A 14,038-nucleotide genomic window follows, 5' to 3' on the forward strand; every position below is an offset into this window, starting at 1 on the left:
CAGCTGAGTGTTCTTGTGCGGGTTCACAACCTGGCACATTCCCATCACTCAGCTGAGTCGTATTGTACGGATTCACAGCCTGGCACATTCACATCACTCAGCTGAGTCTTTTTGTGCGGGTTCACAGCCTGGCAAATTCACATCATTCCGCTGAGTCTTCTTGTGCGGGTTTACAGCCTGGCAAATTCACATCATTCCATTGAGTCTTCTTGTGCGGGTTCACAGCCTGGCACATTCACATCACTCAGCTGAGTCTTCTTGTGCGGGTTCACAGCCTGGCAAATTCACATCATTCCATTGAGTCTTCTTGTGCGGGTTCACAGCCTGGCAAATTCACATCACTCAGTTGAGTCTTCTTGTGCGGGTTCACAGCCTGGCAAATTCACATCATTCCATTGAGTCTTCTTGTGCGGGTTCACAGCCTGGCAAATTCACATCACTCAGCTGAGTCTTCTTGTGCGGGTTCACAGCCTGGCAAATTCACATCACTCAGCTGAGTCTTATTGTACGGGTTCACAGCCTGGCAAAATTCACATCACTCAGCTGAGTATTCTTGTGCGGGTTCACAGCCTGGCAAATTCACATCACTCAGTTGAGTCTTATTGTGCGGGTTCACAGCCTGGCAAATTCCCATCACTCAGCTGGGTCTTATTGTGCGGGTTCACAACCTGGCAAATTCACATCACTCAGCTGGGTCTTCTTGTGCGGGTTCACAACCTGGCAAATTCACATCACTCCATTGAGTCGGGGATCGTGGAAGTTCGCAATTCAGAGGTGCGGCGTGAATGTGCCCAGGTTGAGACAGCTGTAAGCTTCAAGGCTGCCTGCCGATAATGTCTCTCGTAATCACCATGTCACGTGATGCATGGGCACAAGTGAGATCACGCCTTGCCCTTGGGAAACTTTTTTTTACACAATTTTTTTTTACCAAATAAGGCCCACTGAGCTTTATAGAATTTTTTTTCAGAAGCGACCTGGTTGTCACAAATGATAACTCGACGAAGTGAGTTCATCATCATCACGTGGATATTTACAGCAGCCAAAAACTCTCAGCCAGTGATGTTGATTCTAAATGTGGAGGGATAAAACCGGACGACCTGGAGAAAAATCCATGCGGCCACGGGGAGAGAGACACGCAAACTCCAAATATACAGCGGGCGTCATGGTCGTGATCGAACCCATGACCTCCTGCGTACTAGGCGAGGTAGTTAACATCTTGCCACCATGGCACCGGATGGGGATGGGCAATCTTTCCCAAGGTATTATTCATGCCAAGATTGGGAAATGTTTAAAAGGTAATATTTGTACGTATGCCGTACTGTGTGTCTGACCATCTCGCATAACCCAGCGGGTAGTACGTATGCATGTTGATGAATTACAAGCGCCGTGCACACAGATGGACACACAGACTCACGTGTATATTTACATGCATAAAGCTGAAAGATCCCCCCCCCCCCTCCCGTATAGCCTTGACATAATATTGGGGCAAGTGCTGCTAGCGAGCACCTATGAAGGCCGGCACGGCACACGATGGGGTGGGTGGCCAGCACCACGCCGCCTTTGTCTCCCCAGTGTCGATGTTTGCGCATTGCACCAGGTACTCATTTGAGGCTGAGTCGACCTACACACAGAACACGGGTACACACACGGCCACTTTTAACGCAGCACCGCGCTACCAACCCGGCACGGCTGCAGATGGCAGCACTGCGCTACGAACCTCGTGCCACCCGCGTTTAATGCCGAACCACGGCTAACATCAGTGGCGAATGATTATATATGAACGCACCCATCCATTCACCCACCCACCCACCCACCAACCTCCCGTCTGTATTGTTTTTAAAAAAATATTCACTGAGGTCACTGATTGGCCGACCCCGATAACATTCGAGGGCGAGTTACATCACTCACCCGTCACAGACACATGAAATGCCTACTAAGAGTGTTTGTGTGTAGTGTAGCAGGTAGCGCACTGCGCTACAAACCCGGCGACCCGAATGGGGAAGTATGGGCAAAGAACCACCACCACCAAGACCGATTAGGCACCAGTGTGCTATCATCCAGCTGATTCGAACCTCACACGGTTGGCTACGTATTGTGCGAAAGAAGTTCAACTTACATCGGCTAAAAATTATGTTTAACCGTGGTCCGGAATCGAACTCTTGCTGGGCCGGTCTCGTCGTCCAGTGCGCTAACCGCTGTGCCATCGCTCCAGAGGTCTAAATACTTCACGGGTGTAGTTGTTTACATGTGCTTGACTGCATGCGTGTGTGTAACTAAACACACGTGTTAACCTTAGACACACATTTGATATCCCGCACAAATAGGTAGCTATAGGTGCAGCCCTGAAATATCATGCCAATGCCACTGTGGGTTATATGCATGTGTAACGATAATAGAGGCTGCATGCGGTGTGAGTGGACTAGTGGCCACGGGAGGTAATGACAGGGGAGTCAGTTGTGAGTGCGAAGGGACTGGTGGCCACGGGAGGTAATGACAGGGGAGTCAGCTGTGAGTGTGAAGGGACTGGTGGCTACGGGAGGTAATGACAGGGGAGTCAGTTGTGAGTGCGAAAGGACTGGTGGTTACGGGAAGTAATGACAGGGGAGTCAGTTGCGAGTGTGAAGGGTCTTGGTGGGCACGGGAGGTAATGACAGGGTAGTCAGTTGTGAGTGCGAAGGGACCAGTGGCTACGGGAATGTTCGAGAAGGGAGCGTGAACAATGAAACATAGAACAATTGTTAAGTAAAATTAATCAAGCTATAATACAAAATAAAACCATTCCAATAAGAAAGTACTCGGACTTTTCAAATCGCAAAAAAATCGCAGCCTTTGCGATTTGCTAATTGCATTGTTTCAAATTGCTATTTCGATTTGAAATCGATTAATCGTTCAGCCCTAGTCCACGAGAATGATGGAGAAGGGGGGCGTGGCCTCGTGTTGGAATATAAAAGGGAGATGCGCGGGAGACTCGGGGCTGTTGCGGTGGGGATCTCCGCCTGATGTCAAGTGAACGCATCTTCAATAAAGTGCCATCTCAAGAGAAGTGTGTCGAGTCGTCATTGCACATTCAATGACCCCCCCCCCTCTCCCCACCACCTCACTCAAGAAGGGCTGACATGCGACGTCATCACATCTACCCCATCTATATAAGGAGCAAAACAGGGGGATTTCTCCACAAATCTGGCTGTCGCCTGATGATGCTAGGTGTGATTACTGGCGAAACGTCGTACTCAGATTGTGAAATGTTTTGGCTTTGCTCTCCAACACACAACCGGTGGTGCTGTACTAGTAACGAATTAGCCACGTTCTATTTACGTGACAAACCTTACTTGTTGGCTGTGTCGGGTGGTGGCGGCTTTTACGACACATTTATATATTTACACAATCTAACCCCCCCAACAAAACCTCTACTATGGACGATATTGGTCGCGAAAGCCTGCCACGTGTTTAACTGGTGGTAGAGCCGACACTTTGTACGTATGTTGAACTTCTTTCGCACCGTACGTAGCCAACACCAGAGGGAGGCCGTTCTCATTTGCCCTGCTCCTCCACGGCGGCCAGACGTCTTGGAAGACGCGGGGAGAACCCCGTGCCTCAGCCCGCCGCACGGGAGACCTGCTGCTCGCAACGGAATGTGGTGTAAACTGCGCAGTGAGGTACCATTCTATTCATTTTTAGTTATTTACGTCACCTTTTATTTAACCAGGTAAAAAAAAAACCTTGAGGTCAAAAACCTCTTTTTGCGAAGGCAACCTGGCAAATTAGCAAAAATAAAAAAGTGCGTGGGGGGGGGGGGGTGTTTACAACATTTCAAACTTGAACCACTCTAACACATGCCGTGCCTGGTTATGGAATTTTTACCAGTGTCATTGCAGTTGTGCTACGTTCACCTTTATTTACACCTGCAGGATCTTAAAAATATTTATTATTTTGGGGGGTGCAAAGTAATGTCGTGATGCTTATAGGCTCAATGAAATGGTGTGTGTGCGTGAGTGCGTTTTTTCTTTAATGAATCAGTGGTTCTTCTTAACCTGGGGTGCACGCAAATCTCTGTGACCTTAGAGACCCATGCCTCCAAAAGTGATGGATTACAAGCGCCGTGCACACAGAGAGAGACACATACATACACACGTGTATATTTACATGCACAAAGAAAAAAGATCCCCCATGAAGCCTTAACATAATGTTGGGGCAAGTGCCATTAGCGAGCACCTGTGAAGGTAGGCACGGCACACGAGGGGATGGGTGGGCCAGCACCACTCCCGGGGTGGCGAGACATGGCCAGAGTCTATGGGCAATGAGAGTCTATGGGCAGTGTGAGTCTATGGGCAGTGTGAGTCTATGGGCAGTGAGATTCTATGGGCAGTGAGGCTCTATGAGCAGTGAGAGTGTATGGGTAGTGTGAGTCTATGGGCAGTGTGAGTCTATGGGCAGTGAGACTCTATGGGCAGTGAGCGTGTATGGGTAGTGTGAGTCTATGGGCAGTGCGAGTATATGGGCAGTGTGAGTCTATGGGCAGTGTGAGTCTATGGGCAGTGTGAGTCTATGGTCAGTGAGAGTCTATGGGCAGTGTGAGTCTATGGGCTGGGTGTGAGTCTATGGTCAGTGAGAGTCTATGGGCTGGGTGTGAGTCTATGGGCAGTGAGGGTCTATGGGCAGTGTGAGTCTATGGGCAGTATGAGTCTATGGGCAGTGTGAGTCTATGGGCAGTGTGAGTCTATGGGGAGTGTGAGTCTATGGGCAGTGCGAGTCTATGGGCAGTGTGAGTCTATGGGCAATGGTTCTTCTTAACCTGGGGTGGACGCACCCCTGGGTGTGCGAGATGCCCTTTATTGGGAGTAGCTAAACATGACCATGTTTTTTGATAGAGGGTACATAACACTATACTCGTTGTTTTTTTCGGTAAAGTCACGTAGGTATGAAATAAAATAGATCACGACGTTTCGATCACAAGACAAGCGGTCGTCCTCAGGCGGAAAAAAATATATAACCCAGCAGTGGAACTGCTGAACCAGCGAGAGAGCAGCTACAACAAGGTTAAATATGTGGTGATGGGCAAGCAAGCGGGGTCTGAGCTGGTAGTGTAGTGTAACATTATGTTACACGATTTTTTTTGTCCCTGGGTAGTGTTATTTTCTAATTGCTTATGCCTCAAAAGTACAGAAAATGGCTATTGTTCCCCACAAACTTTGCTTTTGTGACCAGGACTTTACGTGAAGGAATGACGCAAATGCACACCACGTTTTCTCATTGAAAATATGTACATTTAAAAATATCAATGTCCTGGTCACAAAAGCAAAGTTTGTGGGGAATAAACAGCCATTTTCTGTACTTTTGAGGCGTGAGCAAGTAAGGAAATAACACTTCCTACCCAGGATCAATTTTTTTTGTTACACAGTGATATCATCGTAAGCAAAAAAAATCAGCACGGGGCACGCAAGTTTGAACTTACCTTGTGTCATCAAACCCTCGACGCATTTATCAACATTACACATTTAGTATTCTTGGGTCTTTCGGTAAAGTCACGTAGATAGGTTGAAATAAAATAACAACCTATCGCTGACGACGATGAACACGTTAGGAAATTGAAATCTCTCCGGGCAGTGTGCGTAGGGGGATGTGTGGTTCACCGACCTAGACACCGCCGTGGGACAGAGAACGACCGAAGGCCCCTTCAGTCGTTCTCTGGGGTCATCACAGGGTTGCAAGGCTGCACTAAAGGTGATGAACCACCGTCTTACGCAGTCTGTGTGTGTATTTTCTTCCTCTTCTTCTGAGCAAATTCGCCCCTTGATCGGTGATGTAGCCGTCCGTGTCCACGAACATTCGCGCTGGGCGTTGCGATGACATCATTCACGTTATTACGCTTAGACATTTAATTTCATTTCACGTATTGCAAAAGAGAGAGAGAGTGAGCGAGAGTACGCGCGCAATCGTGTCACTGAAACAACCATCCCATTCAAACGAGCTTCGCCTATATTACGCGCATGAGTGACAATGACGGAGAGAAGGATAATTGTGATAATGACTACAGCACCGTTACAGACACCACCACCATAATCGCCATCAGCCATGATCTATCTGCTGCTCGACGAGGAGGTGTGGGTGGGTGGGGGGGGGGGGGGGCGGCGGACCCCCATCAGCATGTGGATACTCGACGATGACGATGATGACGATGGACACTTTAGGAAATTAAAATCTCTTCGGGCAGTGTGCGGAGGGAGACGTGTGGTCAACCGGCCTGGACACTGCCGTGGGACAATGAACGACTGAAGGCCCCATTCACGAATACGAAGGGGGAGGAGGCGGACGGGTCATCACGATCGCGATGGTTCACCACCATCCGCCACCCCTGACGCAATCATCTGGCTCATCAACCAGCTCGGTGTTACGTCACAGCCGCTGCTCTACATGAACATCAGCCACACGGAGAAGGCAGAGATCTACAGACTCACACAGGGACCCATAGACTCACACAGAGACCCATAGACTCACAAAGAGACCCATAGACTCACACAGAGACCCATATACTTGCATAGAACCATAGACTCACACAGAGACCCATAGACTTGCATATACCCATAGACTCACACAGAGACCCATAGACTCACATATAGATCTAAAGATTAACACTGAGTCCCACAGATCCACGCATACCCATCGACGCATCTAGAGATCTATATAGATGCACATACAGAACCATACACTCACACAGAGATCCATTGACTCACAAAGAGACCCATAGACTGACATAGAGACCCATAGATTCACAGAGACCCATAGGCATATACAGAGATCTATAGATGCACATACAGAACCATAGACTCACACAGAGACCCAAAGACTCACAAAGAGACCCATAGACTCACATAGAGACCCATAGATTCACAGAGACCCATAGGCATATACAGAGATCTATAGATGTACATACAGAACAATAGACTCACATAGAGACCCACGGACTCACATCGAGATCTACATGCAGGATGCATCACCACCATCATCACAGCCGCGACAATTCATCACCATCCACCACTCCTGACGCAATCATTTGGCCCATCAACTACCTCGATGTACAGATGCTGCTCTGGCCATTAACATCATCAGCCTGTAGGAGGAAGAAGAAGATCGCCACATTACTGTTTATTATTAAGATCATCTTGACAAACCTGTTCCATACTCTTTGGTTCTTTCGGTAAAGTCACGTAGGTAGAAATAAAATAGAATGAAACGAATCACGACGTTTTGATCGCAACACAAGCGATCTTCATCAGGTGGAACAACCACAGCAAGACACAAATGCTGAAGTAAGCGTAAAGTAAACCTGTTCCGCCGTTCTCTCGCTATGCCTACCCTCTGTACTGTAGATATATATCCTTTTTGTAGAGTACATATCTTGAAATTCTACAAAATAAAAACACATTCCTGCGGAGGGAGCTGGTAGGAACGTTGGATTGCTCGGTCAATGGCCAGGGTCAATGGCGGCACCACGTGGTGCATTCCGCACAATATGCCCGACTGTGAGGGCGGGCACAAGCCGGCGTGAGTAGGTTAAACGTTGAGTTTTATAAGGGCACCACGGGGTGACCAGCCCCTCCCCACCCACCCCACCCCACCCCTCCTACCCCCCACCCAGCCCCTCCCCACCCTCCCCACCCAGCCCCTCCCCACCCTCCCCACCCAGCCCCTCCCCACCCTCCACTCCCCACCCAGCCCCACCCTTCCCACCCAGCCCCTCCCCACCCAGCCCCTCCCCACCCTCCACTCCCCACCCAGCCCCACCCCTCCCATTTTTGGATGCACGACGGACGTACGAACACAATAATCCCCTGTGGGCTGGTGTAACCAGGAGGTTCCTACCAGTATAAAACCATATAAATCACAATGCACGGGCATATTCAGAAGAGCTCATCTTCGAACCATCTCGCTGATGAATATGATTTGAAAAGGTAAAATAAGCTAAGCTAAGCGGGATTTGAGCTTGGTTGGATATGAAATTCACCCCACCTCGACTCGTAAAATCGTGGCGATGTAGCGGCCTCTAGTGGCTGCGTGGGTCACGCGACACGTATGCACGAGGGCCTTTCATCCAGCAGTGGAGTGAGTGAGAGAGAGAAAGCACACACACGCACGCGCAACCATCGACAAGAAGCGAATCATTTCACAGGCGTGCTGCCGTTTCAAATGGGACGGACACGCGGCGACGCTGCGAACCCCGAAAACCCCGAACCAATCACCCGCAATGCGCACGCTCCATCACGCCAGAGGTAGCAAGCTCAGCAGGTTACTAGCCTGGATATATAACGCCTTGGATGGGTGACTGCCGCTGTGCCCAAAACGATAGGTGTTATAGCGACTGCCTCTACTTACGAACGAGCACGGTTCCAGAGGTACTTTGTTCGTAAGTCCATTTGTTCCTAAGGTCCAACTTTACTCCCGTCGATTCCAAACGTGTTGTACGGCATGTACAGTACTACTATACGTTATAGACTACTATACTGCATAAAATACGAAGCTACTATTTACTACTACACTACTACTGGTTCTCCATATTCTGCAGATGTAGATGCCACTGGTTCTTCACGTTCTGCAGATGTAGATGCCACTGGTTCTTCACGTCTACAGATGTAGATGCCACTGGTTCTTCACGTTCTATAGATGTAGATGCCACTGGTTCTTCACGTTCTGCAGATGCCACTGATTCTTCACATTCTGCAGATGTAGATGCCACTGGTTCATCACATTCTGCAGATGTAGATGCCACTGGTTCTTCACGTTCTGCAGATGTAGATGCCACTGGTTCTTCACGTTCTGCAGATGTAGATGCCACTGATTCTTCACGTTCTGCAGATGTTGATGCCACTGGTTCTTCACGTTCTGCAGATGTAGATGCCACTGGTTCTTCACGTTCTGCAGATGTAGATGCCACTGGTTCTTCACGTTCTGCAGATGTAGATGCCATTGGTTCTTCACGTTCTGCAGATGTAGATGCCACTGGTTCTTCACGGTCTGCGATGTAGATGCCACTGATTCGTCACGTTCTGCAGATGTAGATGCCACTGGTTCGTCACGTCTACAGATGTAGATGCCAATGGTTCTTCACGTTCTATAGATGTAGATGCCACTGGTTCTTCACGTTTTGCGGATTTAGATGCCACTGGTTCTTCACGTTCTGCAGATGTAGATGCCACTGGTTCTTCACGTTCTGCAGATGTAGATGCCACCACCGCCATCTATTGCGCGGAGGTTGAACTTAACGACTCTTTAACTTAATGACGGGCAACTGGACATACGGACTGGTTTGTTCGTAATCTCTGAAAGTTCGCCAGTCGAACGTTCGTACGCAGAGGAGTCCCTGTGGACTGTAGGAGCCACTCTGGCCAGCAGAGAGCAGTGCTGCAAAATCTAAATGTACCACACCTCCCCCATCCAATAAACAACGCCTTCTTCACCAACCCGCACTGACCACAGCGGTGAAGTATGGTCAAGGTGTCTCCCTCTCTCTCTCTCTCTCCCCCTAGCTTGCCACGCAAGGCGCGCGTGTGGAGGGGGATGATGCCCCTCATTCAGCAAGTGGATTGACACAACGCAGGCTGCACGCGCGTGGACTGAACACGCACTGAACATGCAGTAAACATGCAAGTGAACATGCGCGTCATGCAAGTGAACATGCGCGTGTGCCGTGCGCGCGCCCTGTCGCTCCACTGCTGGATGACGAGCGTGGGGCGACAGCACGCGGACAAAGGAAACGCCGCGCAAAGCGTCTTGCGCTGCGAGAGCGTTTCGAAGGAAACGCGCGCGAAGATAGAAAGAAGCCGAACTCCTCCTGGGCACGGAGGGCGGTGCAGAGGTGCAGAGGCGCAGTCGATGTGTGCGCACCTCGCCCCCTTCTCTCGGTCGTTTTACGCAAACAAACACAAAAGCATCGAAGCGCACCGGTGGTGGTGGTGGGTGGTGTTGGTGGGTGGTGGTTGGTGGGTGGGTGGTTGGTGGGTGGTGGTGGTTGGTGGTGGTGGTGGGTGGGTGGTGGGTGGGTGGTGGGTGTTGGTTGGTGGTGGTGGTGGGTGGGTGGTGGGTGTTGGTTGGTGGTGGTGGTGGGTGGTGGGTGTTGGTTGTTGGTGGTGGTGGGTGGGTGGGTGGTGGGTGGGTGGTGGTGGTGGGTGGTGGTGGTGGTGGGGAGAGGTGGTGGTGGGTGGGTGGTGGTGGTGGGAGGTGGTGTGGACGTTGTCCGTGCGTTATTCGTGAGGAGCGGTGGCGCTGCGGTTAGCGCTACGGGCCAGATCCGACGGACGACCCCGGAGTTCGATTCCCAGCCGCGGCTAACATTGGTGGCGAGCGATATTCTGTCAGAACCGGTCCTGGGTTCGTTCCCCCCCACCCCATCCCCCCTGTCTCCAAACCTCTAAACCATCGTGGTGAAGTATGGTCAAGCCCCCCCTCTCCCCCACCGCTCCCCACCGCCCCCCTCCAATGACTAACAAAGCCATAGGAGTTGTTTTGTTGTTTGATGAACGTGGAGTAGAAGGGAGTGGGGGGGGGCGGTGTTGCAGCCCTTCCATCCAGCAGTGGATTGACAACAGTAGGGGGGAGTGGGGGGGGCGCCGTGCGCGCGTACATTTTAATATTTTTTGACGGAGTAATAAACGTCGGCTCGTGGAAGGCGTCCGGTTTTTTAGATTGGCAACGCTATTAACATTGCGGGCGCAGTCCTTTGTGGGAACATCAGCCAATGGCTGGCACGCTCTCTCGCGATAATGAAGAGCAGCTGATGATATATAAGAGACCTCATGGGTAGCATGCGTGTCATTTAGATGTCCAGTGGAGCTCGGTGCAACAGCGCAGCAGCGGTTTGTGTGTGTGTTGTTGTTGTTGTTGCAAAGAGGCGAGGGGGACTTAGCTCTCATCAGCATCATCATCACCAGCAGCAGCAGCAACAGCAGCATTATCATCATCATCATCAGCAGGAGCATCAGCTTCATCATCATCATCATCAGCACCAGCAGCAACAACAGCAGCAGCAACAGCAGACTCATCATCATCAGCAGCATCATCACTAGCAGGCAACAGTGAAAACAAAGTTTAAGCGTCAACAACAACAACAACAGCAATGCATTCGCTACTTTTCATCTCAAACCTTCTCTGCGCGCTGACGATTGGCCTCATGCAGAGTCAAAGCAAACTTGGGAGCAGCAGCAGTAGCAGCAGCAGTAGCAGCAGCAGTAGCAGCGGCCACCACAATGCCACGCACGACGGCGTGGAAGCAGGCACCAGCGATCTGTCGCTACTGGACCTGGACGGCAACTGTTCGGTGTGCTCTAGGAGAGAACACAGCAAGGTCTGGCGCCTCGAGTCCATCAGGTCGCAGATCCTGAGCGAGCTGAGGCTCAAGCAGGCGCCCAACATCAGTCGAGACACTGTCAACAGGCTCCTGCCCAAGGCGCCGCCTTTGCAGCAGCTGCTGGACCATTACGGATACCAGGATGTGCTGGAGGCTCGCAAACTGGACAGAGATAATCTTGCCACCACCGAGACCATCATCAACGTCGCGACTGGAAGTGAGTCGCAGTGTCGGCTGTGCATGCCCTCCGGTCGCATCCCCCTCCTCTCTCTCTAACTCTTCGTGTAGCCTTTGGCGTCTCTAGATGCGTCCGTCCGTCTCTCCATCGCTGTCTCTCCATCGCTGTCTCTCTATCTCTGTCTCTACATCCCAATGCCTCTTTCTCTGTAGGTGTCTGTCTGTCTGTCTCTCTCTCCACCTCTGTATTTAGGTGTTTTACTATGTATCAAACTATCCATCCATCTCTCACTACCTTCCCATCTCTCTTCTATCTTTCCTCTCCTCCAACTCTCCCTATCTTCACATCTTCCTTTCTTCCTCCGTCTATCTTTCCTCCTCTACATCTCTCCGTCTCTATCTCTCTGTGTGTGTCTCTCTCTGTCTCTCTCCATCTCTCTGTGTGTCTCTCTGTGTCTCTCTCCATCTCTCTGTGTGTCTCTATCTCTCTCCATCTCTCTGTGTGTGTCTCTCTCTGTCTCTCTCTATCTCTCTGTGTGTCTCTATCTCTCTCCATCTCTCTCTGTGTGTCTATCTCCATATCTCTGTGTGTCTCTCTCTGTCTCTCTCCATCTTTCTCTATGTGTTTCTCTTCATCTGTGTGTCTCTCTCTATTTCTCTCAATTTATCTGTGTGTCTCTATCTCTCTCCATCTCTCTGTGTGTCTCTCTGTCTCTCTCCATCTCTCTGTGTCTCTATATCTCTCCATCTCTCTGTGTGTGTCTCTATCTCTCTACATCTCCCTGTGTGTCTCTCTCGGTCTCTCTCCATCTCTCTGTGTGTCTCTATCTCTCTCCATCTCTCTGTGTGTCTCTCTCTCTGTCTCTCTCCATCTCATCTGTCTCTCTCCATCTCCTCTGTCTCTCTCTGTCTCTCTCCATCTCTCTGTGTGTGTCTCTCTCTGTCTCTCTCCATCTCTGTGTGTGTGTGTCTCTCCATCTCTGTGTGTGTCTCTCTCTCTCTGTCTCTCTCCATCTCTCTGTGTCTCTCTCTGTCTCTGTGTGTGTCTCTCTGTCTCTCTCCATCTCTCTGTGTGTCTCTCTCTTTCTGTTTCTCTCCATCTCTCTGTGTCTCTCTGTCTCTGTGTGTTACTATCTCTGTCTCTGTGTGTCTCTCTCTGTCTCTCTCCATCTCTCTGTGTCTCTCTCTGTCTTTGTGTGTCTCTTTCTCTGTCTCTGTGTGTCTCTCCCTGCCTCTCTCCATCTCTCTGTGTCTCTCTCTGTCTCTATCTCTGTCTCTCTGCATCTCTTTGTGTGTGTCTGTCTCTGTCTCTCTCCATCTCTCTCTGTCTCTCTCTGTCTCTCTCCATCTCCTCTGTGTGTGTCTCTCTCTATCTCTGTGTGTGTCTCTCTGCCGTGCACGACCAAAGCGTTTCTTCCAAGCAGCCCTCCGTGGCGTCGAGGGGGGCTGGGAGGCAGCTGATCTCCCTCGCACCCCCAAACCCCTTTCTAAATCATTTCAACAACGTCTTTACCTGAATGTTGTGGGCGGGCGGGCGGGCTGGTGGACAAAAAGCAACGCGAAATAAGATCATCGTTGGGCGTCGCAGCCGTTCCACCTCGTACACGCGGCGTTTTAAAGCGTTTCGTATTCGACTCACATCGGTAACGTCCGCCGCGTGTCGTGCATGCCCCCCGCCACCCAGCCCGAGTCTGTCAATGCACCAACCCCCGCTCCTCTCTCCACCACCCCCCCCCCCCCGAGCTCCCCCCTTTAAACAAGGCCACGCTGCAGACTCCCATCGTGCTCAGTCCAACGCGGAGGCTTTCGCGACCAATATTATTCATGGAATTCTGGCAAATCGCCCGATGACGCTGGATGTAATTAGCGGCGAAAACGTCGATACTCAGATTGTAAATGTTGTGGATTCGTTCTTCGACGCTCCGGTGGGCTGAAGTTGTAAACTATTTGGCCTTTTGTTTACGTGACAAATCCCCGGCCGATTTGGCCGTGTCGGGTGGCGGAGGGCTTCGACGCATTTTTACTTTCGTGATCTCACTCCCATGGAAACCTTTTACTATGAATCCCTTCGCGCTGTGCCCCCCCCTACCTCGCTTACTCGCTCGCTCCCGTCGCCCGCCGTCCTCGAAGAGCCTCTCCGTGCGTGTTGTGAGCATCGTCTCGGATGGTCCCTCGGCTTCGGGGAGACATGGGTAGGGGAAGGGAGAGGTGGGGTGGGGAGAGGGGTATCGCCTGCATTGAACGCGTGGATTTCTTTCTTACTTTGAACGGAGTCCGGGGGAGGGGGGGGGGGCACCGCTGGAGTTGTCATCTCCACTCCCGGCGGACACCCCTGGGTGCATCACGAGTCTCACCCCCGCGTCCACCACCACACCAAATGGCCCGGGCATGATACGCGCCCGATCTGGGAGGCTGAACGAGGTTTTCGTTGTTGTTTGTTGTTGTTGTTGTTGGCCTGGTTAGTTACTCGGATTTGGGGGGGGGGGGAAGTGACTGTGAATAAACAGGCGCCTGTACAGTGAG

General features: G+C 51.0%; 1 protein-coding gene across 1 annotated transcript in view; it reads left to right on the forward strand.

Annotated features, from left to right (window-relative positions):
- The first annotated feature begins 10,621 nt into the window (after positions 1-10,621).
- Positions 10,622-14,038, forward strand: part of LOC116954816 (growth/differentiation factor 8-like) — a 234,423-nt gene continuing 231,006 nt past the window's right edge. Inside the window, exon 1 of the mRNA XM_032975654.2 lies at positions 10,622-11,555. Within this exon, the coding sequence (XP_032831545.2) occupies positions 11,108-11,555 (448 nt within the window). The 5' untranslated portion in view covers positions 10,622-11,107. The remainder of the gene's footprint in view (positions 11,556-14,038) is intronic.

Source organism: Petromyzon marinus, chromosome 56 (assembly GCF_048934315.1).
Source record: "Petromyzon marinus isolate PM22_M1 ecotype Great Lakes invasive population chromosome 56, UKy_Petmar_22M1.pri1.0, whole genome shotgun sequence".
Classification (NCBI taxonomy): Eukaryota; Metazoa; Chordata; class Hyperoartia; order Petromyzontiformes; family Petromyzontidae; genus Petromyzon; species Petromyzon marinus.